Genomic DNA, 27,948 nt, shown 5'->3' with positions numbered 1-27,948 from the left:
ACAGGCTTTGCATCAATAAGTAACTGGTCTCAGACCATCAGCAGAGCCAACTTCGAAGGAGATTTTACAAGGAATCCAAAATGCTAAAATTTAAAAGAGAAATGTTTTAATTTCAAACGTCTCTATAAAAACCACATACTAGGAAATGACTTTGGAGTCAGAGGCCACTTTAATGCCACCATGTTGGGCAAGTTTAAAAGCTAAGTAAATTTACGCAAATGTCTCATAGCCTCTGTCCTTTGTACAAAGAAATAAAATCATCACTATAGAGATACGCGAATTGTAGCCAATCTATCATGGAGTTCTGGGAACACAAGAAAATTACCATCAAAAACTAAGAATAAACCAGATATAAGCTACACTTTTATATAAATTAAAATCTTTGAGGTCAAATAATAATAATCAATAATAGGCTTTTTAAATAATATTTTTAGCTAGAGGATTATATTTAACCTATATTCAAACAGCTACTTCTTCCTTTTTTTTTTTTTTAAATCAATTCACCATAAAGTGATTATTTGCAGTAACTACAGGAAATGGAGGTCCTGTCAAACAACAGACATGGCCTCAAGCGTCTAGAGTCATGAGATAAAGTGAGAGCTTTTGATGCTCATTTCTGTAAAGTATGTGAGCGTGCAAACTAAAGATATTTGGCACTAACTTTGAACTGTATGGAACACGCCTATGTACAAACTGTCCCTCCCGTAGTCCTCAGAACGCTCTAGACAGACATTGTTGATCTCTCACAAGAGTGGCCAACTGTGTTGAAGAGGGTAGAGTGATACCCAACAAACAACCATCTCCTCCATTTGGTAGACTTTGGTGCTATCAGCTGAACGCAAGGAGAGTCAAAACTCCAGCCCAGTTACATAGCAAAAGCTTTCTTACTTAATTACTACAAAGCCAAATTAAAAATCACAACTATGGTCATACTTTGTTGTAACTATTTTTGAAGGACATCCAGACAGTCAACATCATGTATAGGTAACTCTTAAGTTAAATTGCATGGTCTGGTGAGCATATCACAGAAAATCAATGGTGGGCCAGTGGCAGCCTTTGCAGTGACAGCATGCTGGAGGTGAGGGGGTGAAGTACTAACCTTTTTGGCTCCAGGTCTGGCTACAGAGTCAGTTATAAGTCCCATCTATGCTTTGCCCAGCACCGCTTCTAAATCTCTAGTTAAAGAGATGCTGTTTCCTGCTGCTCAAAATATTAAGGTGAGGGTTTTTATATCTTCATTTGTTTTGTTCTGGGGATCAAACCCAGGGTTTCACATATGCTACACAAGTGCTCTACCATGGGGCCACACTCCCAAGCCTCAGATGAGTTTTTCCAATTAAGGGTCCTTTCAGTAGCAATACCCTAGTTTGTACTTCCCCATTAATCTCTTAAAGGAGCATCATTAGGTATCAGTCACTCCTAATGCATAAAATTATGTGAAGAGTACCGTCTCTGCAAAGAGGCTTATGCTTTGCTTTTGAGATACTGTCAAGGGAGGAATCATCACACAAAAAGCTCTGTTCATCATTCCTTAATAAACTTTTCCCTTGGTGCATTTTAAAAAGATGACTGACAGTCAAAGCTAGCTTCTTCAAGACAATAAATATCACCTTGCATAATCCGTCTCAGAGTCAGGACTTCTCTTATGAGGGCTGGATAATACCAACAGTGAAACCAGGTAGAGACACAATAAAAAAACAAAACTATAAACCAATCTCAGTGATGAATATCGAGGAAAGAAATCTCAGATACTTGCAAACTAGAGCAGGAGAAAGAGCTGAGTGGTTAAGAGCACTTCCTGCTCTTCCTTATTGAGCACTCGGAAACTCTAGCTCCGGGGACCTGGTGCCCTCTCCTGACTCTCACATGTATGTGGCATATAAACATACATGCTGGCAAAACACTCATAAACATAAAATAAAAAATCTAACTTTATAAACACTTGCAAACTGAATCTAAGAACACATAAAGATGGTCAGCCACCGCAGTTAAACTGGTTTCACTCCAGAGACTAGAAGATGGTTCAACACATACATAAATCAATACATGAAATCTGCAGTGACATCTCTGTTCCCGCTCACAGGCATTCTACAGACTGGATCATTTTACAACTGGTGTTTTAATTAATCTAATCCATTTTGTTCCTTCACTGCTATTTTTTTTAACATGTGAGAGTTTATAAAATTAACCATTTTTTTCTGCTCCTAGTTTATAGGACTTTTCAAAATAATACACAGTGGGTTTACTACCTCCAGAGACAGAGTAGGGAAAATACACTAACGTGTACACACATTCACACACAATCTTTCTCAAATATTTGGCCGTGGCAACGACAATCCAGCCAGCCTTGGGACTGGGATGTAGGAAGAGGTCATTTCACTACGATGCAAAGACCAGAGTTAGGAGAATATGTTTCCCTCTTACCTCTACTGAAAGTAAGAAAAACCAGACATGGTTATTCTATAGGGCCTTTAGTGATACCCACTTCCAAAATTCATCTGTGAAGCGTATGCTACAACTGAGAGAAAACGATGGCAAAGAAAGATGTATTGGGAAGTGTGGTCTTAAGAGATTTAGACATTTACAAGTGTATTTTGATGTCTGCCATCCCAAACTGGCTATAAGAAGTATGAAACTAATTGGCACTAAACACATTATGTCAGTGAAGTAAGACCGAAGTCAGGATGAAAACCAGAAGCTTTGCCTACTCATTCGCTCAACACATAACTGCAGAAGCAAAGAGGAGGAAATGTTTCAGGGACTGAGAATGAAGTAAGTTAACAGCAGGCAGGTTAAGAGGGTAAGTATTCACAGAAAGAAGAGTGAACACCCCAACCAGTGAGATCTAGAAGCTTCTAACTGTTCCTGTTAGGGAGAGCAAAGGATCTGGGAGCGAGCTCAGTGGGCTCAAAGAATAAGTGCTGGCTTGTACCTGTGTGTGCCGCTCTCCTGTCTTAGGGTCTGAAGTAAGATGATGAGGGAGTTCCACAAGCCTGTTGACAAAGGACTCTTCTCAGGGGGAGGGCCTCAGGGGCGTGTCTCGGGGGCGTGTCTGGGGGGGCGTGTCTCAGGGGTCCTATCTCAGGGCACAGGAGGGACGCTCCCACAAAGCCTCTGCTGGCACGTGCTGCTCCCCCCCCCCCCCCCCCCCCCCCGCCCTCAGCTGAAGTCATTGGTAGGTCATTGGTTTGGCAGTGGCGTCTCCTGACTTCCTATAAGTGGTCCAGGTAATAAGAACATTTCAGACAAAGCGCATTTTCAAGGACCTTATAAGGAATCCTGTGAAATAAATAAAACGTCTTACAGAGCAGGCAAGTTCTGTTTTCACAGCCGAATCTAGATGGCGGAAGGGCAAACAATACTCTCTGAAGTGGAAATTCTTTCAGTTTTATGAATTAGATTTTTATCAGGATGAATTACTTTTGTAATAGAGAAAGAAACTGGAATATGTCTATAAATATGTTTTTGTCACAGCAACAGAATAACACTAGAACAGAGTTTTAAATATGGTTGTGGGCAGGCTGAAAATGTTGAGTTCTTTCACTAGACTGATTTGCTTTATTTTGTATTAGAAAAAGGGGTCTTGTTGCCATATTTATTAAAAGCTAAAAAGGAGAGCTTTGAAAAATTAAGTTATATCTTCTTTTAACATGTGTAGTATATTTTTAACTCTTGTCTGATGTCTAGTTTCATACTATTTGTAACAGATTTTTAAACACTTGTATGATATACCAGTCTACTTGTAATGATGTATTTCATTACCATCTATTATATAAAATCTAATGTCACACAGATAAGTTGTGGTCATTTGTAGTTTCCTGATTTCTCTTTTTGAAGTTAATGTCTTTCTTTTTTCTTTTCTTTTATAAAGATTTATTCATTTGTTATATATAAGTACACTATAGCTGTCTTCAGACACACCAGAAGAAGGCATCAGATGCCATTACAGAAGGTTGTGAGCCACCGTGTGGTTGCTGGGATTTGAACTCAGGACCTCTAGAAGAGCAATCAGTGCTATTAACCACTTAGCCATCTCTCCAGCCCAGTCTCCCAATTTCTAAGTGCCTCTACAATGTTAATATACTGATTTGGAAAATAAAGTCAAACCAATGCCCATGTATTGCAGAAATAACTCGGCAGCCTGACCCTTGTCTGAGAAGGCCCAGTCTACAGAGATTGGCAGCCTGATCTCAGTCTGAGAAGGGCCCAGTCCGCAGACATGGAAACACCTCCCTCTTCACTTCAGAGTCTAGTCACATTACTGACTGGTTTTCAAATTCTATAATCTTGTCTTTAGTGCCACTGCAGGCTGAATCATCCTTTTCATAAATGGCAGAGGCTGTGGTATCTCTGTGGTGCTTCTTATTTGATAGAACTCAACTGTCACTCTCACTGAAAAAAATTCTGACGGACCATGAGAAATGTCCTGTTAATGAAGGCCATGTCCTTCTGGCCACGAGCAAAGGGTGTCTGGTACTTGCTAACTCCATTTAAAAATTGAATTATTTTGTAAAGTTAATTGCAAATTTCCAAGTATCCTTTAAGCATTATTGAATTCATTTACTCATTCTGTGAGATAAAGGCCAGCAAGAGGAGGCAGAGAGAGCTCCGAGTCAGCTTCACCGACAGTCGTGACAAGGGAGAGACAGAGCCATGGGAGAGCATTCAGATTCGAGGTTAAGTTAAGCCCCAATTCATTTTCACAGTAGTTGTGTTGAATGAGACGTGGAGCATATTCTTTTTGATGATAACGTTTAAATACTTCTCTTTCTAAAGTCATCACAGTCCTGAACACAGATATTGAACAGGAAAGAGCTAGATGTAAGATACGCAAGTGGCTGGGGATGAAGACACATCTCCATGAACCTGCCACACCTTGGTGGAGTGGACACATATTCAAAGGAGGTGATGGGAATATGTGGGGAGAGACAGTAAGTGGCTTCACTTATATTTAAAAGATCTTCAGATGCAATGTTCTGATCGAAGTTTCTAAACTTCCCAAGAAATGTACTACTTTACAAATGTACCCCACACTTTTATTCTTATTTATACTTAAACTTTCAAGCTTAAATTTTGCCAAAAATCATATTTCAATAAAGTTCCTGGAAATTATATGTAACTTCCATTTACCAAGTATTTTTGGTTCTGCAACAGATAAAACTGGTTCTGAAGCTATGAGTTCAGCAATTATTGTCACACCGAGTAGTATTCTAGAGTATCTGAGGGAGGGACTTACAGAGCTTACACACAGGAGCCACACCCATGGGCGCTGCTAACAGAAAATTAAATTAGCATTTATTTAGCCTAGCTTTTAAAATTTTTTTAAAAAACTGTACCCGGATGGAATGAAGGCAAAACTCAACAAACAATCCATAAAATGAAAAGATACAGACCAACCTTTTATTGCACCCACAATGTTTTGGTCTAGTCCTTTCCGGTTGTCATTGAGTCCTCTTTTCCTCTTCCCGTTGGGTAAGGAGTTAGCCAAAGTCTTGTCGTCAAAAAATGCACACACCAGTTTTCTAAACAGAAGGCTTCCTGAGCGAGTGTAGTTTGACAGTATAGAGTCCAGCTGAGATTTGGGCATAAACACATCGAAGCCTTCAGCAAGTTGCACTTCTGGCTACCAAAAAAATACAAAGAGAAATAGTTCGTTAAAAGCAAGATGTGAATCATTTTACTTTGGGCATAAGTGCAAAAGGAAAAAAAATAGGCAGTGGTTAAATTATACAGTCTTGGCTCTGTGTGCCAGATTCTGCAATCTATAAAATCAATGACCACTTTCAACTCCTAAAAGGGGATTCGATAATTCCAACAGCAAGGCTTACATGTTTCTAGTCATGCAGATATTTCAGAAAAGGCTGGGTAATTACACTGTCATACAGTCCTGCAGGTAAAAGACACGAATCACCTATATGCAACGCCCTAATTTTGTAAATGGTGAAACTAAGGCCTGAAAAGCTTGTACCAAAAAATGACTTCAAAATAACTCAAATGTCAAATAATTTCTTTCATCTAAGGTGAAATGGAGAACTATCCCCATGCGCCCCCACTCCTTCAATCAGCTACAATGAAAGCCTACAAACGGTGATAATGTGGATGACTAGGAGTGGAGGGAGGGGACTGAGTCACAGGGAAAGGAGTGTCCTCCTCACACAAGCTGTTCATCTGCCAATCACAGCTTGTCCCCAGATGTCATATGTGCAGCCCTGAAAAGATGTGAGGACTTGGGGTAAGAGTCTCTCCTGGCTAACAGAACTCAGTCCTTTTGTTTGTCCTACTGTATGCCCAGCACACCACAGGGTGAAGTGCATTCGGGATAGCCTACATCATTCAGACAGCTAAGGAAGGCGTCTGCACCTTGCCCCTTGAAAATGGAATTTTGGCTTGGATTATCCAGAAAGTCACCTCATTCTTCCGCTCCTCTTTGCCATTTAATGCTTGGCTTCTGAATGCCTGGTAAACATCACTGAAAACACAGTGCTGTCAGATTTCCTCCTGACTTTTGCATCTTGCTGCTTGCTGGCCAAAGGTCTAGAGGAGCTTGACAGGAGCCAGAGGCTCAATACTAATTCCTGCAAATGGATGGGCATGCAGCAAGCACTTAGGGAACACTTGACAAGCCACCCAGTGTGCAACTGTTAGAATGGAGAGAATTTTGCCAGCATAACCTGACAGAAGGTTTTACATGTTGTACATCCTGTGAACTTTGACCCTACATGAACTGATCTCAGATTTTTTAATAGGAGTTCCTGTATCACGTAGAATCCATTAAAATCCTCTGCCAAGTGCATCCTATAGTTACTTGACCACCTAGGGTGGCGCAGGAGTTTTTAAGCCACAAGAGAAGACAGAGAAAGAACTCCAATTTATTTCTTTTCTATAGCTCTGCATGCTTAAAACTCAGACATCTGACTTTGGGAGATTCCCAAAACTGTCCCTGGAGGACTTGCACCCTAGCTTCAGAAATGCTAACCTGAACAGAACACCAGGCAGAACTAGCCACCCCCATCATGTCTGCAGAGCACTTTCTGCACTGTATTTATCTAGCTGGGATGCACAGGTTTTATATCTCTCGTGCCAAGAATGCAGTCGGCATCCAGCAGATATGTACCAGAATAAAGAAAATGCTACGTAGGAATCCAATGACTAGGTCCGAGTTTTTCTTTCCCACTACAGAGAAAGGGGTCTGCACGTCTCATGCTGTGGCCAGGCATCCACTGGTGTCTGAGAACGATGGTGTGCTGGATCCAGGAGGAGGTGGGCACCCGATTCAGTACCGACTCACCACGGGCCGTCTGTGGAGAGGGACTCCAGGCTGGCCCTGCAGCTGCATGGGAAGAGGAACACTACCGGGAGGTTCTGAGCAAAGTGCTGATGTCGGGCAGGACTGCCTGCAGAGGATGTGGAGGGGAGAAAAAGCAGGCTGGGAAAAGGAAGGAAACAGGATGGCACGGCACTTTAACAGGACCCTGAAGAGAAGATTCAGGAAACTGCAGTATGGCTATTACTTGTGGCACCTGCTATGATGCCTAAAAGTGGACACCTGGAGGTTTCTGTGGCACCAGGACCTCTTACGGTATTGTAAGCTTATGGCGTGTGACTGCAGAGGGGCCAGGGGTGGCCAAAGCTGTTGCCTTTGTCTACCTCCCACTGCCCAGATAATGCTGTTATTCTAAGCTGATCTTTCCACTTCAGGGAACATGAACTCACCCACTTGTGAGCACCTGACAGAGGCACACAGACTTGATTAGCCGCGACATAATTGCAAGGGTGGCTGAGCCACAGCTCCCCATCTTCTTCCCTGACTCCTGTTCAGACTTCTTAGCAGGAAACAGGGCACCAAGGCATGGTTAAAGGCACCACAAAGCGACTTTTAAGAGAGAGGAAGGGGGAGGGCTAACTTTATGCTCTAAAAAAAAACATGACACTAATTATCTTGTTTTCACTATGAAATCTTGCCATCTATTCTACTTTATCAGCATAATCAGAGTACATCATTACCGTGTAATGAACCACAACTCTCCATGTATATCTAACATCAGGTTTAAACACTCTCTCTGGTTGTAGAATCATTATCTTTTGTTTGTTTGTTTGTTTGTTGGCTGTGGCTTAAATGAGTTCTGCTTGCTGGTAGCAGTTATAAAAACAAACACTTTTTCTAAATAAGCAAAGTAAAACCTACTCTAGGCTTTCCTTGACAAATCTGATTCTTGATGCTCAAGCCGAGACAGATAATAAACTCATCTGTAGCACCAACTGTTGCTGAAAGATGGCTAGGCGATGACATCCGAATTGTAGGCACAAGTTACAATGTTTACAGTCATTATTTTTAGGGTTCACTATGAATTCCCACTGTGCAGTATCCTGCTCACTTTAGGTCCCTCGGCCACCGAGTACAACGTACCAGCACTGGGAATGCCTTAAGCAGTGTGACTTCATCTTATCCTCATGATGTTCTGGGAGTAAAAACTGCTGAGTCCTAATGGCTCTTGAAAATGTCCCTGGACCAAGGACAACCATACTGACTATGCTGTTTCTTTGCATTTCCGGTGTGGTGCTCCTTTCGATTTGAAGTAGTTTAGGTGATAGATTTTACAACAAGATAAATGAAAGGCCACCTCCCTGTCCCCTGCCATCCACAAGTTCCTATGGACATATCATAAAACACTTAAAGAGCTCACATAACTGAGTCACTCAGGGAACACATCTGACACAGGCTATTTTATATCTGATAGCAACAGTACAAAATTGTAGTAAGTCAATTAACAGGCTACACATTCAGTAAGTGGTTAAGAGGAAATAAGTACATAGATTCTTTTAGTGGGCAGTGGAGCCAGATTCTCAACTGTTAAATTGATAAATGATACACAGCTCTGTGTTGTGCAAGACTCACATTCACAAGCACATGCCCAAGGCTGTCTGCTTAAGGTGACATGAGGTAAGGACCAGGGAGTTGGACCAGCTGGTCAAGTCTCAGAATTGCTCAGGATGGAACCTTAGAACTATAGATGAGCAAGTGGGTCTTACTGAGGAAGATGAATTTTCTGCCCCAGAAAAACATAAAACAGGATTGAGGATGATATTTAAAAGATAGTGTTAGGCTTCCTGTTTACAATACTGCAATATATAATGACCCTCTGTCCGATTTATTCAGCAGTGTCTTTGATCTATTTCTGGAAAAATGAGTTTGAGCTTATGAAAGAAAAATTATTATTATTATTATTATTATTATGTTTCAAGACAGGTTTGTGTGTGTGTGTGTGTGTGTGTAGCCTTGGTTGTCCTGGAACTTGATCTGTAAATCAGGCTGACCTCAAACTGGCCTCAAAGAAAGATCTGCCTGCCTCTGCCTCCTAAGGGCGGAGACTAAAGGCATGTGCCACTATTGCCCAAAACAAAGTTTTAAACACACAAAACCTATAACAGATTTTGTCTGTTCATAAATGTTATCTTTTTTATAAGAACAATTAATGCATCCTGCAAATCAAATATGCTCCTAGTAGATTTACTATCATCAATTCTTTTTTAATTATATATATATACATAAGTACACTGTAGCTGTCTTCAGACCCACCAGAAGAGGGCATCAATCCCATTACAGATGGTTGTGAGTCACCATGTGGTTGCTGGGAGTTGAACTCGGGACCCCTGGAAGTGCAGCCAGTGCTGACAACCGCCGGGCCATCTCTTCAAACCCCACTGCAGCCGTGTTTTAAGCAGTGTCTATGGCGGTCGGCCAGCGGTCGACTGAGACTGGGCATGTGGGATGAGTGGTGTGCTCTGGCTGACTCTGCTGGTTCCGCCTCTGTTACTGTTCAGCTCAGCACAGGTGAGGCCTACGGATACGGCTGAAGCGAGCATCCCCAGTGTTAGCGGAACAGAGCCACTGGATACACTCCATCAAGACCGATATTAAAAGTGCTTAACAAAATCTCTATGACAAAGCAAGTGCAATCATCTCAGCGTATATTTAATACTGACTGGGATGAAAAAAAACATTGAAGTTCTTATTCTTTTATGTTTCTTTGATACAGTTTGTTAGAATTACGATTTTAGGAAAGACAGTCCAATTTGGTCCCTTAAAAGTTTCTTCATGCATTTGCATAATGAGAGATTCTAGCCTTTCGGAGATGTGGTTAGCCTTTTCCTTCTCAGATAATAAATCATGGTTCTGAACATTAAGGCCTGATTTATGTTAAAGACGACTGAGTTAAATGGACAGTAGGTAAGAGTTTAACACCACAGTCTGGCTTCCTCTCCCCTAATTCCATGGAAATTGCTCCTCTGAGGAGATGCCCATGGTGAGACTCTTGTCTCTGACCTTGCAAGTAGAGAAGTACCAGTCTTCCCAGTTTTCTGGAGATACTCTGTTCTGGGGCTATCCTATGGTTCTGCAAGTACGGTTTGCAAACTTCTCCCACGTATCACTTAAAGAGCAAAGACTGTGGTACTCTCTTTAGAGCGCCCTGGAAAAGTGATACAACGGATATTTATTTGACACTTATTATAGTCTATGCTCTGGAGAAACACAGAATACATCAATTTTCCCATTCCATGAAGTGGCTACCATCATCATTCTGAAGTTTCACATGCAAAAATGAGGACCAGAGAGATTGGTTAACTTGTTAAAAGATCATCCAGCTAACATAACCGGGCAAGCATCTGAACCCAAGCAGCTTGCCATAGAAACTGAGGCTCTCATGCGCATGCCCAATGTCAGTGAGTAGATGGAAATGGTTTCCATGATTTACCTCACAGGACATTTTATCTGTTGAGATAAGATGCTATCAGGAAAGCACTCTGAATTAAGAAGCCATTTTTGCTGAAGTCACCAATTTGTTCAAGATTATTTAAGAAGCGTACAAAACCAGGATTAACAAAATTATTTTAAACTGGTGAATATTCATCAATTTGTCTTCTGTTAACTCAGAATTTTTGCAATCTGGAACTACTGGAGAGTATTTACAGTAACTCCATCAAATAAAAACATTTTCTATGATTTAAAATTACGAAATGGGTTTTTGAAGCATATCCGAGTGGTTTCAACAAAGCAAAGCAACAAAACAAAACAGAAGTCAACCATCGACAAACATAAAACTAACGCCGTTCAGGTGTAACAACCTGCCCCAAGAAACAGTGATCAACACACCCAGCATCAAACAGTGGTGAGTGTAGGAAGGGAGCAACTGTTTTGTCTCAAAGAGCGTTGTGTTGTGAATTGAATCTCAGAATTGGCTTTGGGTTTCTCTTTCATTTCTGTGTTATATAGGTCTGAATTCTATTGAAGTGTTAACTTTAAAAGGGTCAAATAATCATGTTCCAAATGCGAACCCCCACACCCCTTAGCCATTTCCTCCTCCAAAGTGCTATTCATTCACGTGCATCTGACCATCCAGACAGACAGCTACATTTACTTAATCGTGTTTACATTTGTTCCTCTAAAGGTACTTAGGTAGGAATGGTAAGGTTGAGAGAGAGAGAGAGAGAGAGAGAGAGAGAGAGAGAGAGAGAGAGAGAGAGAGTATTTATCTAGTCTTCCAGGAGGCCACTCAGTGAGAAAAGCAATAGTATCCCCATTTACAGGGAGGAGGCTGAGGGAGGAGCAGGGTTCCCCTGCTCAGGGCCACACAGCTGAGATCCCAAGTTAGTGACCTGCTCTTTTAACTGCTTGCTGTTCCCCTGAGAAAGTGCCAAGTAAGCAGAATGAAAGAGTCAGTCTCACCATCTGCTTCCCTTTCAAGTAATGGTCAGTCATAAAGTGTTACTGAGTGCTTATCACGGGCCACACAATGTGCTTGAGGGCTGGAGCAATGGCCCCGTGGTTAAGAGCAGTGGATGCTTTTCCAGAAGACTGGGGTTCGGCTCAAAGCAGCCACAGTTATACAACCGTCTGTAACTCCAAGGAGTCCAGCACATTTCTTCTGGCAGCCACGGGACCAGACATACACATGGTGCACACATGCATGAAGAGAAAACTCCTATACATAAAAAGCAAAAAAAAAAAAAAAAAAAAAAAAAAAAAAAAAAAGGAAGAAAAACAAAAAAACCAAAAAAACAAAGTACATGTGTTTGAGTTCCCAGGGTCTTTCTCACAGTCAACAAGGTCAGATGACAGGCTTGGAGTAAAGAATTAGTTCAACTTCATCTGATCCTGCCAACTTGTGCAAGCAGGCTCTCTTTAAGAGGACAACAGTAAGAATTAAATGAGATGAGTTATTTCTCATGAGTATTGTTATTTCTATAATATAGGACCCTGCTTTTGAGCAGCCAGTGTCAGACTTGAGTAGAGCCATGACAGCATATGACAGAAGAGGGACAGTGTATGACAAAGGAGGAACAGCATATGACAAAGGAGGGACAGAAGAAGCAAATGGCAGAAACACTGAGGAATGAGCTATAGCTGGAGCCAAATCTGGACCCAATATTTTTAAGGTTTTTTTGTAGAAGGTGCTTCATGTGTAAGTAGGTATTTTGTTATTTGTAAATTAAGTAAATTACATTTATGAAGGATCTTTTATACCTAAAGCACTGCAGAAGGATCTTCCTATATATGACGTATCATTTAATGTGCTGATATTTCAGTGGGTATGGTTAGAGCTTTGTGCATTCCTGTGTTGAGGGAGGGATGGTTGTCACTCAGAAGACATGTTACCTACAGTGATCTCCAGAACCACAAGGGCTGTTACACTTGGGCTTGTGCTGTGGATGCATACAATTGTATTTGTGTGACGTGACAAGTTAAGGTAAAAGAGTAACTTAGCACATTGTGAATAATTAAGGATAATTCATAGGTTTGATATTTGTTTGTTGTTAATTTACAAAAGCAATTAGCAGAGGTATGGTCCTTGACACTACTTTTTCTCCTGTGAGTCTACAGAACAGTCACTTGTCTTTCCTCTCTGGAACCAGAAGTCCTACCTTGAGCAAAGCTGCTGGTCAGCGCTAGCCACCCACCTCCTTCCCAAACCAAACTCAGGCATTTGCTTTGCCTGCAGCAAGCAGTCTGTCGTCAACGGTCCTTACTTCACTTTCAGGCTTACCACTCTTGTCTGCTTAACCATAGGGATCTTTTTTATTTGGCCTAAACTCCAGTATAGTGGTCCTCAACCCTCCTAAGGCTGTGACCCTTTAATACAGTTCCTGATTACTATGGTAACCCCCAGCCATAACATTGTTTTGGTTGCTACTTCATAGCTGCAATTTTGCAACTGTTATGAATCGTGATGTGAATATCTGACATCTGGGGTATCTGATATGCAACCCCTGTGAAAAGCATAGTTGACTCTCAGGGGGTCGAGACCCACAGGTTGAGAACCACAGCTCTAGTTTCTCCCTTTCTTATCTGTCTGTCTGTCTGTCATTCATAATGGACTCCAGGCACTACTCTGAGACAGGCAGATTGTCTCTCTACATGAAACCTTCACCAGAGGCTCGTCGGTGCCCCAGAAGGAGAGGGACCACACCTCACGTGCAGCATCCAGGTTTTCTCTCCTGAAAGCATCCTGCCTTCCCCCCAAAGCTATTCAACTACTCCAGAAACAGCAGACAAAATGCCCAACACAATGACTCAAGGTGTCTGAACACTGAAGACTTTTCAGGGCCCATTTTCAAGTGCGAAACTCCCATTGTCCTGTGTTTTCTTCAACGTGTTTTATAGGATAATTGCTATAAAAATTAGAATTATTCCCTCTAGACTCCCATTAAAACTTTATAGCCTCACAGCTGAGAAGTACTAAAAGATCAGAAAGGGACCCAAGTTGGACACTTTAGCACAGAGTCCATTCTGGGATTCAAGCCCCGCTCCTCTTCCCAGGAACCGCTCGGGACAGCCTGATGTCACCTATGAGTACCATCCATGAAAAGCATTTTCACAGTGCACACTGGGACTCGCTGCTAAGTTCTCTAGGTGAGGTTCTCGGCTCACTCGTGTACTGAAGGGATCGGACGGGTGCTGTGAAGATAACACACTCACCTCTCCTGCCTTTTTCTGAGAATCAAGCAATCATTTAAAGATCTTTTTTTATAAGAAGTACCAGAACCAGCCATGAATAAAATGTAAACTGTTTATATGTGTTACATAAACAAATTCTGATGCTGGTAAAACTAATAAAAAAAATCTATCTATTTTGTAAATGTACACAGGGTCTTCATCAGACCCCCAATTTATCTCTAAAAATGCACTTGGAACTGAGCAATAAAAGGGGAAAATTCAGTTATTAATGGCAGTAGACATACCCACACAGGAGATGATCTTCAGTCTCAACTACTTTTTCTAACATACCAAAAGAATGTAAAGAGATTGAAGGAAAATATGACAGTTTATCAAAAACTGCCTAGCTGCACTTTGTAAGAATTTAGAATTATTATAGACTGATCTGTTTTCAAATACATGATTCACCCAGGGTTTGAACCAGGCCTTAGCTGTTGTAGTGACACAATACAATCAAACAAGGGAGCTGGTCCCATACCAGACCTCATTACTTTGTAGATTAAATATTAGTTGAGAAGAGTTTAATGGCTATAGCACATCCATATGGTAAAAACAAATGCCTCTTATAACACGAAGGGTGGGTGAAAGTGCAAAGATTTTCTAGACTGAAAACACAGGGATGATTCTTTCCATCAAAGGCCCAACCGTAGATACATGCTAGCAAACTGTCTTCCTCTAGCTCAAAAGAGACTCCTTAAGGAAATCAGCAATTTGTTTCTTATTTAAAGTTTAGGAGGGTCGGATGGAACTCCAATCCCATAGGAGTCTGTGGGAGGTCTCAGCAGGAGTCTTGTCCTATGCAATCTGGTAACAACAGACCAGGGTTTCTTGTTTATTTTAAGAACTCTGACAACAAGTTGGGATTCACAATACAAATGTACTTCAGATGGAGATACTGTAAGTAGAGTATGCAGCTGCAAATTCAGCACGTTATGATAGAAATTCGTTTATGGGCCCATGAATATAAAACAGCATGTCAGATGGGTATCTCGGATGCAATCTACCGTCCCAGTCTGCAACAACGTTCTGGCCGAGATATTAAAATAGCAAACCTTTGCAGAGCATTAACTTATCATTACGTGGAGTAAATGGCATGGCACTGTCACCTAATTAGCAGTGTGGCTTTGCATCTATAAAACAGAATTAGCACCACTGCTCCTTTCTTATTCTTGGTTTGTGTTTCCACAAAGGTATGACCTTATCTGCATGCTTCTGCTTCCTCATGCCCATCCACAAAAGATTTAATTATGTTCCCTTGGTTTTCTACATTGAGGAAATTGAAAACTGCCACTTGGAAATTAAAAATCATAGAGAAATTAGTGAGCAGATTGTTTATAACACACCCTTTTTCTTTTGGAGATGAGAAACGGAATGTCTTTGAACAAGGAAGGCACACGGTTTTTCAGGTTCTCACTAGTTTCCTCCTGTTTCACACATGCAAACCGACCTACTTGTTTGGGACAGAACTAGTTAAGTGGACAGTGTCTTAATACTATAAGGTTCCAGAAAGTTCTACCAACCAGGTTGGCAGCCAGAATATATCAACTTACATCTGAGGATGGCGATTCGAGAACAATGCCAAATCCCAAGACATGGTTCTCCTCAGTGGAGGTGTGCTCTGCAGCTTGGGGACCAGGTGGCCTTGTGGCCATGGCTGCTGGCTCCTCAGTTTCCAAGGGACTGGGCTTTGGTTTCACAGTGGTCACAGGTTCCAGAATCTTCGGGAGCACTTTCTTCTTTTTATTTCTCTTGCGGGAGGCGGCGGTTCGCTGGGAGCATATAAGGGAAATTGGGGGTTGTTGTCTGTTTTGAGTTCCAACTGTGGACAATAAACACAAATATGGTACAGGCACTTGTGTCTGAGGAAAACCTACCCCGGCCTGTCTCTGTGATTTACAAACTGACTCTGAGGTGAGGCTCCCTTGAGATGAAGAACAGGTACATACAGCTCACTGGAAACCCTGAAGTTCTAATTACAGAGAAACAGCACTGACCACACTGGGTCATCGGGCCAGTACGGAAGCAAAGAGCTCAGAGCTGTGGGAAAACATGGCTCCGAAACCGTGTGGCAGGCTTGAACGAGAACTCCAGAACTTAAATTAGGTACAGATGCCCGTGCTCTCCGGTAAGCCCATTCTAGCAAAAGCCCTGATGTCACTGGGAGTTGAGCTGATGAGTTACAGCCAACAAGGGCCAGGCTGATGATCACATGGGCCAGGCTGGGAGAAGCAGTGTGGACGGATTCTGTCTAGAACAGGTCTGGGTGGGTAAGCACATGGAAAAGCCTCATTCGCTATCTTGTCCTTCCTCCTCAAGCGTTCTCTGCACATCAACCATCTCTACACACGGCATTCCCCGGTGTCAAACCAGGCTGCCTGCTTCTCTAGACCTCAGTTTTACATAATGAGAAGTGGAAACCACAGTTGTAAGTGAATTAGCAAATCTACAAATAGTACAATGACCAAGTACTCACACTGAACATGTACTTAAAGAAGCCAAGAGAGCAAGTCTGCCTTTCTGAAGCACACTCTGAGAAGGAGCATTTATCAACCACTCTGATGAAATGGGACAGAGGAAAATATGGTTTCAATTTGCATCAACTTCTCATCCGTCAACATGGCTTCCTAAATAAGAGCACTAGAAAAGCCTGCCTTTTTTTCTAAACAGAAAGAAATCTATAAACACAAGCCACATGAAAATTAAGTCCTGGGCTAGAGAGATGGCTTGGCGGTTAAGAGCACTGACTGCTCTTTCAGAGGTCCTGAGTTCAAATCCCAGCAACCACATGGTGGCTCACAACCATCTGCCATGAGATCTGATGCCCTCTTCTGGTGTGTCTGAGGACAGATACAATGTACTTATAATAAACAAACAAACAAACAAACAAATAAATAAAATTATTTTAAAAAAGAAAATTAAGTCTTTAAAGGAACATCAACATGGATCGCTTCCTCTTACTAATTTCTCACCAGTCTGAAAATCAAGAATATTTATATTGGTTCAAATAGGTTTTTAACTCTGCACTAGAAGGCAGTCGCTAAGTTCTGGAAGCAGCTGTCTGGATCGTGGCCTTTTTGACTATGCATGTGGTGCTTATTGACAATGGTTCTAGACCTCAGCGGCACTTTAGAATCAGTGTGGCATTCTGGAAAGTACCCCAATCCTTAATCATCTGTCCTGGACTCAGTAGGTCTGAACACCCTGGGGTAGGGCCACAGGGTTTCTCCAGAGATTCCTGCAGACAGCCGGATGCATCTTGATTCCAGGATAGCCTGTCTTGTCCCCAGGGTCGAAGGGACTCCAGCAATCACTGAGGAGCAGCTCAGCTGTGGCCCGCAGGTCCAAGCCCCTTCTAAGCTCACTCCTTCCAGTGCTTTTGGTGTCCAGACAGAGGGCTAGCAAATCCTGCTTCCCCGCAAGTCCTGCCCTCAGCTCTCCTTGAGTGGCCTAAGTCCTCATCCTCCTGGAATATAAAGGAAAAGCTTCCAAAATAGAAATTAAATCTAAATCTCATGGGTGATAACCCTTAAGTAAATCTGCCCACACTTTTTTTTTTTTTTTTTTTTTTTTTTAAGTTTAAGAAAAATAAAGGAGAGTCATTTATTCCATTTAAGCTTTTTTTTTTTATTCCTCATAGCTCCGGAACCACTTGCTGTGCTAATCTGCAAAGGCTCAGGAGAGAAAACACAGTGACAAGGTAGCATTTACTTAATAGATTCTAAAAACGCTCCAGTAAAAGATCTACACGGGCACAATCCGTAGTTTGCCATTTCAGTAGTAAGGAGCTTAAGTAACAAAATAAGTCATTATAATTTCATATGCATATTTTCTTAAGTACTAAGAAATTCTCCCTCTGTGAACAGAGCCTATCAGAATAAGGTAACCTTTCTTTCTGTGGCCCGTGTATAGATCCAACCTTTGCCAGGATAGTAAAAACACTGATTATCATGGTGGCACAAGGCAACTCAAGAGCTTACTGACTTATCGACCAAATGCTCATTTTTGCATTGGGATGAAACCACGTTTAGTCCTTAAAAAGGTATTTCCCAGAAATAAATCCTTCTGCTTTCTTTAAAAATGTGATTTCAGGTGACTGATATGTGTAAGCACTCAGCTTTTTATATCAGAACCACATCACCGAATGTGAGGATCTTACTGGAAGCTGGCACACTTTCTGAGAGATGACTTTGTGAACTGTGTGAAGGGTCAGCAGGCCCGTCACCACAGGCCTGGGCAGCTGTCCTGCTGTTCCACACGAACAGCACCAAACAGTTTCTGCTGTCCAGAGGGTCTCGTTATTTCTGCGTATGCAACAAGATAAAAGTTCCAGGTTCCTTGCCAATTGTGACAATTAGGAAATGAGCTACAACACAAAGACCTTGACTTCCAAACTTCTCCCACATGCTGTGGGGCTCTTAAAAGAACAGAGGTGTGTAGTCTGCCTTACAAGTCTCACTGACTGTTGCTATGTTTGTCACACTTAAAAAAACAACCCTGTGAATCAGACATTAATACTCGCTCACATATGACAGCGGCGAGACTAGAAGCTGTCCGGCTAGAAGGTGAAAAACTGGGGGTTCGATCCCCAGCAGAACAAGCCATATTTGGCTGTTCCCTTTACCCAGTGACAAAGAGAACAAGTGAAGGAAGCACACAGAGCAGACACAAGCTGGATCTAAACATCTCTGTCCTAGTGCAAGCAGAAAGTCACAGGCAGAGCCTGGGGCTCGTAAGTGTTTCTCATTTGTTCATGTCCTTGAGTATCTTCAACAGAGAAGCCTGCATTTCCTGAAGGGCTCTTTCACATAAGATATTCCAAAATTTAATTAACTAGCATTTGTGAAGTACCAGGAGATCAGGAGATGAAGTATGCCGAGTTCGCGCATATGCGCCCAACAGCGGTATAAGGGGCAATAACAAAATTTGTTTGATTTGCTAAAACTAAACTAAACTAAAATAAAATATGACAAAAATCACAGGTTGTTAAAAGAGTAGAGAAAATGAATTCTTGAAAAGACACAGCGAGACAGACAGACAGCAAGGCGGGAGGAGTGTGGGACAGAAGGACCATGCATACAGCGAAGGCGTCAGCTGCACACAACCAGCAGAGGCGATCTTTGTACCTGCTTGAAACTGCATTAGTTTCCTCATGGTCTTGAGTTCTTGGAGAATGGCCTGCAAGGTTGACTGGCAGTTACAAGTACAGCAGTTGGATCCAACTGTCGAATTCACCCCTGGAAGTTCTCCTAAGCATGAAAGAAAAGAATGATGCACTTCCGAAGCATGCAAAAATTAATTACAGAGAAAAGGGAAAAAACATATATCTTGACGGGATTTTGAAGTGTGTGCAATTATCATCGAAACTTTGTCAGAAGAAAACGTACCCAGTAATTTTCACGACCTAAATGTGGGGTGTCTGACTTTATCTAAGTATCCAGGCTTCTGTTTGTAAGGTGCATGCTGCGTCACAGGGGCTGAATGCGGGCACACAAGGTGGGCCTGTCTACTGCGAGGTTCTGACAAGTCACGATACACACTCACGCTGCCTTCTCAAACAGTGAAAACACGGGGTCCCAGCTCTGTGATGGCCTTGCAGAACCACTGCTAGTCTGCATGCTACAGGAGTTCATGGTAAAACTTAAGACACCCCAACACAAAGAAGCAATGAAGAGCTGCGGCTACACAGAAACTTCTAGAACTCTCTGGCTGGGTGAGGAGAAGCAGGGGGCGGGGTGGGAGAGGCCAGCGTTTTCTTGCTTGGAGGGGCCTGTCTTTGCTCTTCTTCATGAAGGACAATCCCTCCTTTCTCCACCATGTTTCTTATGATGCCTGAACTAGTCTCCTTCGCCCTGTTTATGTTTAGTGTATGTTCCTTAACAAAACTGTTCTCTTCTGTTTCTCCCACATCCGTGAACTAAAACACAACATTTTGTAAAATGCTTTGGCAGCTGAACCTCTCCAGCCCCAGGTTGCTTACCATGCACTGAGGCAGCTGCTGCTTAAGTTTCTGGCAGGCAGGGGTGGTCAAGTGAAAGGCTTTGTTCCAATGACCTGTTTTATCACACACCAGGTAGAATCCAACTCCTGTGATACTATTTGTAGATACTGACATTCACCACAATAAAACCACACGAGAATTAAAGGTAACTTCTGGACACGCATAAGCATTAATTTTCGAGTGGAAGCCAAGAGAGGAGACTCAGCTGTAGAATCACCAATGAGCCCAAAGAAACACAGGCCAGTCACAGCTCTATCCAACTGATCCTTAAGGGACGGTGGGAAGTGGGCGGGGCACATTCCCAAGTGAAGTCAAACATCCCACTTTGATTTCTAACTCCTGACAGTGGTAACAGGAGGCAGCTAATAAATTAACATTCGTTTACATTTCTCCTCACTGTAAATTATGTCATGTGCAGTCTATATAGTGCTTGAGTGCCTATGTTCTAATAAATCTTGACTTTTAAAATAATAAGAAGTGTATGTATTTTGGCAATAAATGATAATGATAAACAAGAACTGATATTATAGACATGTTTTATGCATTGATGTCTAACTTCCACATATTTTTTTTCATTGGTTCTAGGTTGTGACATTCATCTGAGGGTCTGCCCAATGTTGCAAATCTCTACAAAATATAATTCTGGCACACATTACTCATGGATCAACTGTACAGTACATTTTGTGTGTCTGTGTGTGCATGTGCTATATGCACATGGATGTGCACATGAGTGTGGAGGGCAAAGGTCCGTGTTAGGTGTCCTTCCTGAAGAACAGGATTTCTCAGGAACTCAGCCTGTTGATCTGATTAGACCCACTGGCCAACAGTGTTCTGAATTCATGCTGCTAGTGCCGGGGTTACAAAACTCCATCTGGATTTTACTCGGATTTGAACTCAGGCCTCCATGCTGTGTGACAGACTCTGTAACTACTAAACTCTCTCTTCAGTCCCTGTGTAGTGCATCTGTACCGGAATGATGTAAACAGTAGACAGAAAAGATCTATTTTTGACCCTGATTTGGACAAATGCTTGTAACTTTTGATATTAGTATCAGTTTCTAAGGTAAATCCATCACTCTGTGTGTTGGTGAGTAGAACGTCACCCCAAAATCCCTGACATGGAGGGTCACACTTGCTATATACCCTAGTGCCCCTTTTTTCTCTCATTGGGGCAGAGTTAAGAGGCCTTTCCCTAGGCACTAATCTAAGCACTAGCTTTATGATTTTTTAGAGGACAAAACTAGCCCTTTTCAGCTCATTATAAATCATTTTCCAATTTTTAAGAGAACTGACTTTATTTTTATGGAGGAGTCTTTAAAGAGCAGCTCCCCTCTAGCCTGGAAGCCTGCCAGCGTGAGAACTTGATACTTGCCTATGAAATACTGGGAGGAAGGAAAGACACCAGATATCTCGAGGGTCCCTGACTGTCTCAGCAGTGTCTCAGGATGGCTTCTCTGTCCCTGAACTGGTTACTGTGAATTGTGTGTAAGAAAAAAAAATCGAAACATTTTCTTTTTACCAAAGATCTCATAAAATGAAAATTCGAGGACAGAAATTCTTAACTTTTTAAGGAATCTGAAATGCCTTATTTTTCCTTTAGTCTCTATCAGAACCACAGATCTGCATGTCCACTCATAATTTATAAACTAAACAACATCCAGTGCCACCAGATGGGAAATTAATATTATCAAGGAAAGCATCAATTCTTTCTCCTAAGCTTTGAAAAATAAAAATGGAACCCCCTTCCAACTTAAGAGTCAGTGATTTTAAAGAAATTTTACTTTAAACCAGAAGCTCTCAACCTTCCTAATACCGTGACAACTTTAATACTGTTCCTCGTGATGTGGTGCCCGCCCCACCATACACTTTTTTTCTTTGCTAGTTCATAATTGTAATTTTGCTACTGTTATGAATTGTATCACAAATATCTGTGTTTTAGGGCGGTCTTAGGAGACCCTTGTGAAAGGGTCGGTTGACTCTCAGGGGTCAAGCCCCACAGGTTGAGAATTGTTGCTCTAAAGGCAAACTTTGCTTGAGTTTTAGCAACTCGCCGTGACCGGGGAAAGGAAAGAGCCGCAGGAAGTTGAAGCTGTGAAGTATCACCAACTCGGACTCTCTGATGATGAAGTGAAGAAAAGGGCTAAGCAAGAGCTTGCATTAGTAACACAATGTAGCCAGCAAGCTTCTACTAGCGGGAAAGGGAGCTGCTTCTGAATTAGTGCCCACTCATTGCTGAGCGCATCATAGGTGGATGAGAATTCTGATTCCATTAAAACTCTGGTTGAAACCTGCTCTGTGTGTGTGTGTGTGTGTGTGTGTGTGTGTGTGTGTGTTTTAAACACAGACCCACTGGCTTTCCTCAGACACTCTCAGTTCTGGAGTTTTTATACACTTCAAACTTTTTCTTTCTCTCCTCCCCTTTGGCCTTTTAAAAATAACACGGTGCGGGAGCTGGTGCTGAGTGGTCGAGCATGTGTGAAATCCTGAGTTCTATCTATCCTCAGCCCCACACAGGAAAATTACAAAGAACCCAGCAAGGCGGGTGTGACCAGTGGAGGGTGTCACAGATTGATCTCAAAGGACGAATTCAGTATTTAGGAATAAAACAAACCCACCAGGATACTCTAAATACTGTGTGATAATCATACCGTTGGAACTTGCAGAGATGTGGGGCTGACTCTGGAAGGTTCTAGAACGCGGGCCAGACTGCCCTGAGAACTGCCCGCTTTGGGTTGGTAGTTCATTCCAGGCGCCACGTGAAGGAGGGTGGAGGCCCTGCGGGGCCTCGGTGGAGGAGTTCAGCCGCGGAGGCCAGACCAAATCCACATCCTGCGGCTCTTCTTTTAGCTTTTCCCCGTCTTTGCCGACGCGCTGATAAACCCTCCCTGTGCTGTCGTTCAGCAATCTCCTCATCCCCGTGATTTGTTTCTTAATCTCCATGCTTTCGTCTCCTAACGGAAACAGGGTCAAAGTCAGCACTACACCTTGGCTAAAGGAAACAAAACACGAACAGTACCCCACCATAGCCTCCGGAGCAGACAGCCCTGTGGAAACGGGAAAGGATACTGTGGGGTCCACACTCCGAAGGAAGGAAAACTGAAGATCACAGCCCTGACACACCTCATCTCAATAATTTCCTGGCCAGGTCCTCTCTCTGAGAAAAATCTTTCTCTAGTGTAGGATCAGAAACCACCTTTCAGTTTCTCTTTGGAAGTATCTGATGAGTGAGGGGGTCATCAGAAAAGCGGTGACCGAAGACCAAAGAGGGACCAGCAGGTAGAGTCATCTGCTCAGCCACAGCCCGTGTCCAGCTGCAGTGGATGGCAGGCGGGTAACTGGTAACTACCCTGCGCCCTCTGCTCAGCCTCGCCGAGCGGAGGCCAAAGCAAAAAGGTTTCAAGTGGAGCTCTTTAAGGCAGGCACTCTGCAGGTCTGCAAAGCCAGGGTCCTAACGAGGCTGTTCCGTGGATCCCTGCTCACTTTAGACAGTGGCTGTATCTGCAGAAGGGAAGTGGAGCCTCTCCACTGTCCTCTGGAAACCAAACCCCGACGAAGGACCCTCCAACCCAAACCCATTGCACATTTCCTGACGTGCCAACTCTGTACTTTGGGCGAAGGTTGACGCTGTGTCTGAACTTCATGTCACATACGGTGACTTCTTTTTCTTTTTCCTAGTATAAAATGAAGTTTTGGGGGGAATATAAGAAGGGGGTCTCGGGAAGGATGTAGAGGCAGAGGAAGAAAGGGGACAGAGAAAGACAGAGAAAAAAGTGGAGAGGTAGTCTGGGAACATGTGGAGAGGTGGAGAGACAAGGACAGGAAGAGGGGGAGGGGAGAGACAGAAAGGCTGTTGATTCTTTTCTGATGATGAAAAAAATGGGTACGTTTTAAAAATCACCATCATTAGCTACTTTTAATTACTTTCAGTCACAGTTCAGCAACATACATTTGTTTACGTTAGTTTCCGAGCCTCCAGACTCCAGACCTGCTTTTTGCTTGTTGGTTCATTTGTTTTTAAATTTTCAACTTCTTTTATTACGATTCTTTTTCCCTCAGGGAGTATTTAAAAAAAATTTTTTTTAAACCCAGGCTATTCTGCTAGGCGTGGTGGTGCATGCCTTTAATCCCAGCACTCAGAGGGTGGCAGATCTTTGTGAGCTGGAGGCTATCCTGGTCTACGTAGCCAGTTCCAGGCCAGCCAGAGCTACATGAGACCCTGTCCCCCCATCCCAAGCAAAACAAAACAGAGAGCTAAGGTACCTCTATGCTATACCTACATTTAACAAATACTACTAATACACAATTGCACAGATATTGCAAGCTATTACAAATACCCCGTCTTCTCTCTTGAGGTTAAGCCCAGGGCCTGCTCCGTTCTGGATGTGTGCTACACTGCCACACTACATGGAACTCTAAGTAAGGGTATTATCTTAGAGAGGAAGTGTACTTTCCTCTAACTGAAACACTGAAAATCTTATTTCATAGTACAGCCACACATACAGTCATAAAGTCATCCTAATAAATGCTTAAAATTTAAAATGTGAGGAAGAGAAAAATACAGAAGATACTATTAGAAACAAAGTAACATCACAAGTAAACATATAATGATATTTTAATGTAGTTAGCATCACATGAACCAGATTTCCCAGGCAGAACCTGATAGTTGCTCAAAAAACCTAGGTGCTGTAGTATCTAGTTAGATATTCAGTTTATTCATGTATTTTCTTACCAACTACGGTGTAAGGAAATTTTATAAGCTATTTTGAAATAAGTAACTTCAAAATTTTAGGGGTGGAGTCTGGGGACCAATTCATGCTAGCATCTGCTCTACTGCTAAGCACCACCCCAGCCCCTTCAATTTTAAAAATGGTAATAAAAATATAAATTCTGCCTTTCATATTGAATAGAATACAGGGGGAAAAAACACATTCCAAAGTTTATATTATGTGTTAACACATTCTTGAGAAGAGAAATACCTTAATTGGAAAAACAAATTTTTTTTTTCTAATTCAAATACCAGCAAAGTTAAAATCCAGAAACAGTAAATTCTATTCCATCTTTTATGATAATGAATGATCAAGTGTGATTTAAATAGCACAGAGTCAACAACATTTATACCATTCTCGATAGTCTATAGGGCGGGGTGTGTCTAGAAGAGTCCCTGGGAATTCTGAAAGTAGCCCCACCCCCTGCAGATGCAGTGTGAATCTCAGCATCAGGCACGGGCTTTCCCCACCAGTTAACAGCTTGTGCTCAGCAGGAGAAAGCATCTTTCCTCTGTGTTCCCACTCTTGATCCTTTTGCCAGACTGGCCATGGGGTACCCAAGGCTGTGCACTTCACTGGCACAGGCTAAGTGCTGTCTTTCCAGTTACCTGTGGCTCCCTGGAGAGAGCCCTCAGCCAGGCTCACAGGGCACCTCCTGTACTGACATTATACATCACAGGAAGAGAGATGCTGGTGACCAAAGTTCACCTGTGTTTGCAAGATAGGATTCCATGATAAAGTGCTACTGTTAGAAAAAAGACAAAAGAATAAAAAGGTATGAGGATTCTGGAACAGTCTAAGAGCAACAGTGCTTTGTCAAGGATATAGTTTCAAAGTTCTAGAGCTTGAGCCCATGAGGATTAAGACAAAAAGTACAACTGGAGGTTTTTGGGGCTTTTGTTTGTTTCCATTTTTGGCTGTGTTGATGCCTAGAATGCCAGGCAGCCTGAGGTAAAGGAAGAAAGAAGGTGGCAAGCATACAGGAAGAGCCTCATAGTAAGTGGTGGCCGCCAGGTCAAGACATCTTCCGAGGGAAAGGCAAAGCTAGGAGCTGAAGGGGTTTGCAACCACCAGATCCCCCAGAGCTCACAGGGAATAAACTACCAACCAAACAGGACCCATGGCTCCAGCTGCATATGTAGCAGAGGATGGCCTTGTCGGACATCAGTGGGAAGGGAGGCCCTTGGTCCGGTGAAGGTTCAATGCCCCAGTGTAGGTAGGGGATTGCCAGGGTGTTGAGGTGGGAGTGGGTGGACGGGGGAGCACACTCAAAGAAGCAGGGGGCAGAAATAGGAGGCTTGCGGAGGGGAAACCGGGAAGGAGGATAACATTTGAAATGTAAATAAATAAAATATCCAATTAAGCCCCCTCCAAAAAACATATATTTCATAATAAAAACATCTTATTTAATACAAAAGGAGGAGGAGGAGGCTCCAGAAGAGGAAGGGGAGGGTGATAGCAGTGAGACTAGGAAGGAAGCTGGCTCCAGGTGGGCGGATGACAGGTCATTTTAAAGAACAGAAAACTGCATATACATGCAGGATTCCCTTCTGAAACCAATAGGACGTCCAGAGGAAGAACGGCCTGGGAATCACGTTGGGCTCCTTAATGGATAACCTAGTCTTCAGGAACAGGCGCTTGGATACTCCCTGTATCCAGAAAAGGGGAGAAACTGAGGCCACTGTCTTTGACGGTGCTGCCAGGGAAAAGGAACCCTGGGCCTCCTGGACGGGCAGCAGACAGGGAAAGCCCTTTGCTTGCACATTCAGGACAGATGGGGCAGAAGGTCAGGATGAGACCTGGTGCCTGCCGAGTCAGTCTACACAACAGGGGCAGGTGACAGTTGGTGGAACACATAGAGTAGGGCAATTTTTCCCAAGATCTGGGTTCATTTCTCAACTGCACTGACTTGCCACTGGCTATCAGACAAATTATTTAGTTTCTTGAAGGTTTGCCTCGGAACTGAGCTCTGGTAACCTAAGATAACCTAAGGGGTCTGCAGAAGCCGTCCAGAAAGGGGTTCAGGCTATCCATAGTTTCCAAGGTGCTGGTTAATTAATCACCTAATGCCTCTGAATCATTTATTAGATCGGCCCCAGCCTAATCTATCGCAGTGGATTCCATGTGCTTTGGTTCTTTTGGTTGAAATTAAGGTATTTGTTGGCTTCTAATCTTCCTGGGTCTAATGCATCGGTGTCCTTTCTGTGCACAGGTACCTGGGAAACAATATCTCAGAAGCAAGTTATTTGGAGAAATAAGATTCTATACAGAAACCTGTGAATTCCTGATGTCTTCCCAAACCTACACGTATCTCCACTTACCCTTGACTCCAAGAGACTAATCTACTTAGGAAAGACAAACAAAAGAAATCATATTCTAGTTGAGCTATGCCACATGGCTGCCTTATTCTTTTGAGACTGGGGTAACTGGAGCTCTGGAGATGGCTCTGTCAGCAAAGTGCTCGCTGCGCAAGCGTGAGGACCTGAGTTCAGATCCCCGGAACCAAGCAAAAGTTAAGCATGGCAGTCTGCCCCTGTAACTCCAGAGCTGGAGCTGGGAGGAGAGGGACATGGGTGGGTCCTTCGAGCCTCTTACTATCTGAGCGGTCACCTATGATAATCGACCCACTGAGTATCACAGTGAGCCGATGCACCTGAGTCAGTAGGTTCCGGTAAGAGACTGGACACAATAAGGAGGAGAACAACCGAAGGAGACGAGCCCAGGAAACAATACAGGTAGAACTCTATCTCCCTTCATCCAACGCCAACACTGTTACATCACTTCCTTCACAACAGCCCCACACAGCATGGCTCTTAATGTGGCCAGGTTACACCTGACAGGACATTCAGTCTGGGGACCACAAGGAAAAGATAATATTCCATCTTCATGTGTCCTTTTCTCTTGTGAAGTCACCATGCATGTGCACTACCGATCACCGAGTGCCACTGTATAGTAAATGTTCCCTAGAGGGGGCTGCAGAGATGGCTCAGTGGTTAAGAGCACTATCTTCTCTTCCAGAGGTCCTGAGTTCGATTCTTGGCAGCCACATGGTGGCTCACAACCGTCTGTAATGGAATGGGAGGGATCTGACGCCCTCTTCTGGCATGCAGGTGTACATGTAGATAGATCCCATATCTATCTATCCATCTATCTATCTATCTATCTATCTATCTATCTATCTATCTATCTACC

General features: G+C 42.9%; 1 protein-coding gene across 3 annotated transcripts in view; it reads right to left on the bottom strand.

The window, feature by feature from the left end:
- Positions 1-27,948, bottom strand: part of BEND7 (BEN domain containing 7) — a 79,877-nt gene that overhangs the window by 31,114 nt on the left and 20,815 nt on the right. For all 3 annotated transcript variants that reach the window (XM_080918044.1, XM_080918045.1, XM_080918046.1), the window contains 4 exons: positions 22,639-22,941; positions 19,117-19,239; positions 15,544-15,812; positions 5,398-5,623 (listed from right to left, as the gene is read on the bottom strand). In XM_080918044.1, the coding sequence (XP_080774170.1) occupies positions 5,398-5,623; positions 15,544-15,812; positions 19,117-19,239; positions 22,639-22,941 (921 nt within the window). The remainder of the gene's footprint in view (positions 1-5,397; positions 5,624-15,543; positions 15,813-19,116; positions 19,240-22,638; positions 22,942-27,948) is intronic.

The sequence above is a fragment of the Micromys minutus genome, assembly GCF_963924665.1.
Source record: "Micromys minutus genome assembly, chromosome: 6".
Taxonomy (NCBI): Eukaryota; Metazoa; Chordata; class Mammalia; order Rodentia; family Muridae; genus Micromys; species Micromys minutus.
Note: the sequence above shows the minus strand (reverse complement) of the source record. Positions and strands in the feature narration are given on the sequence as shown.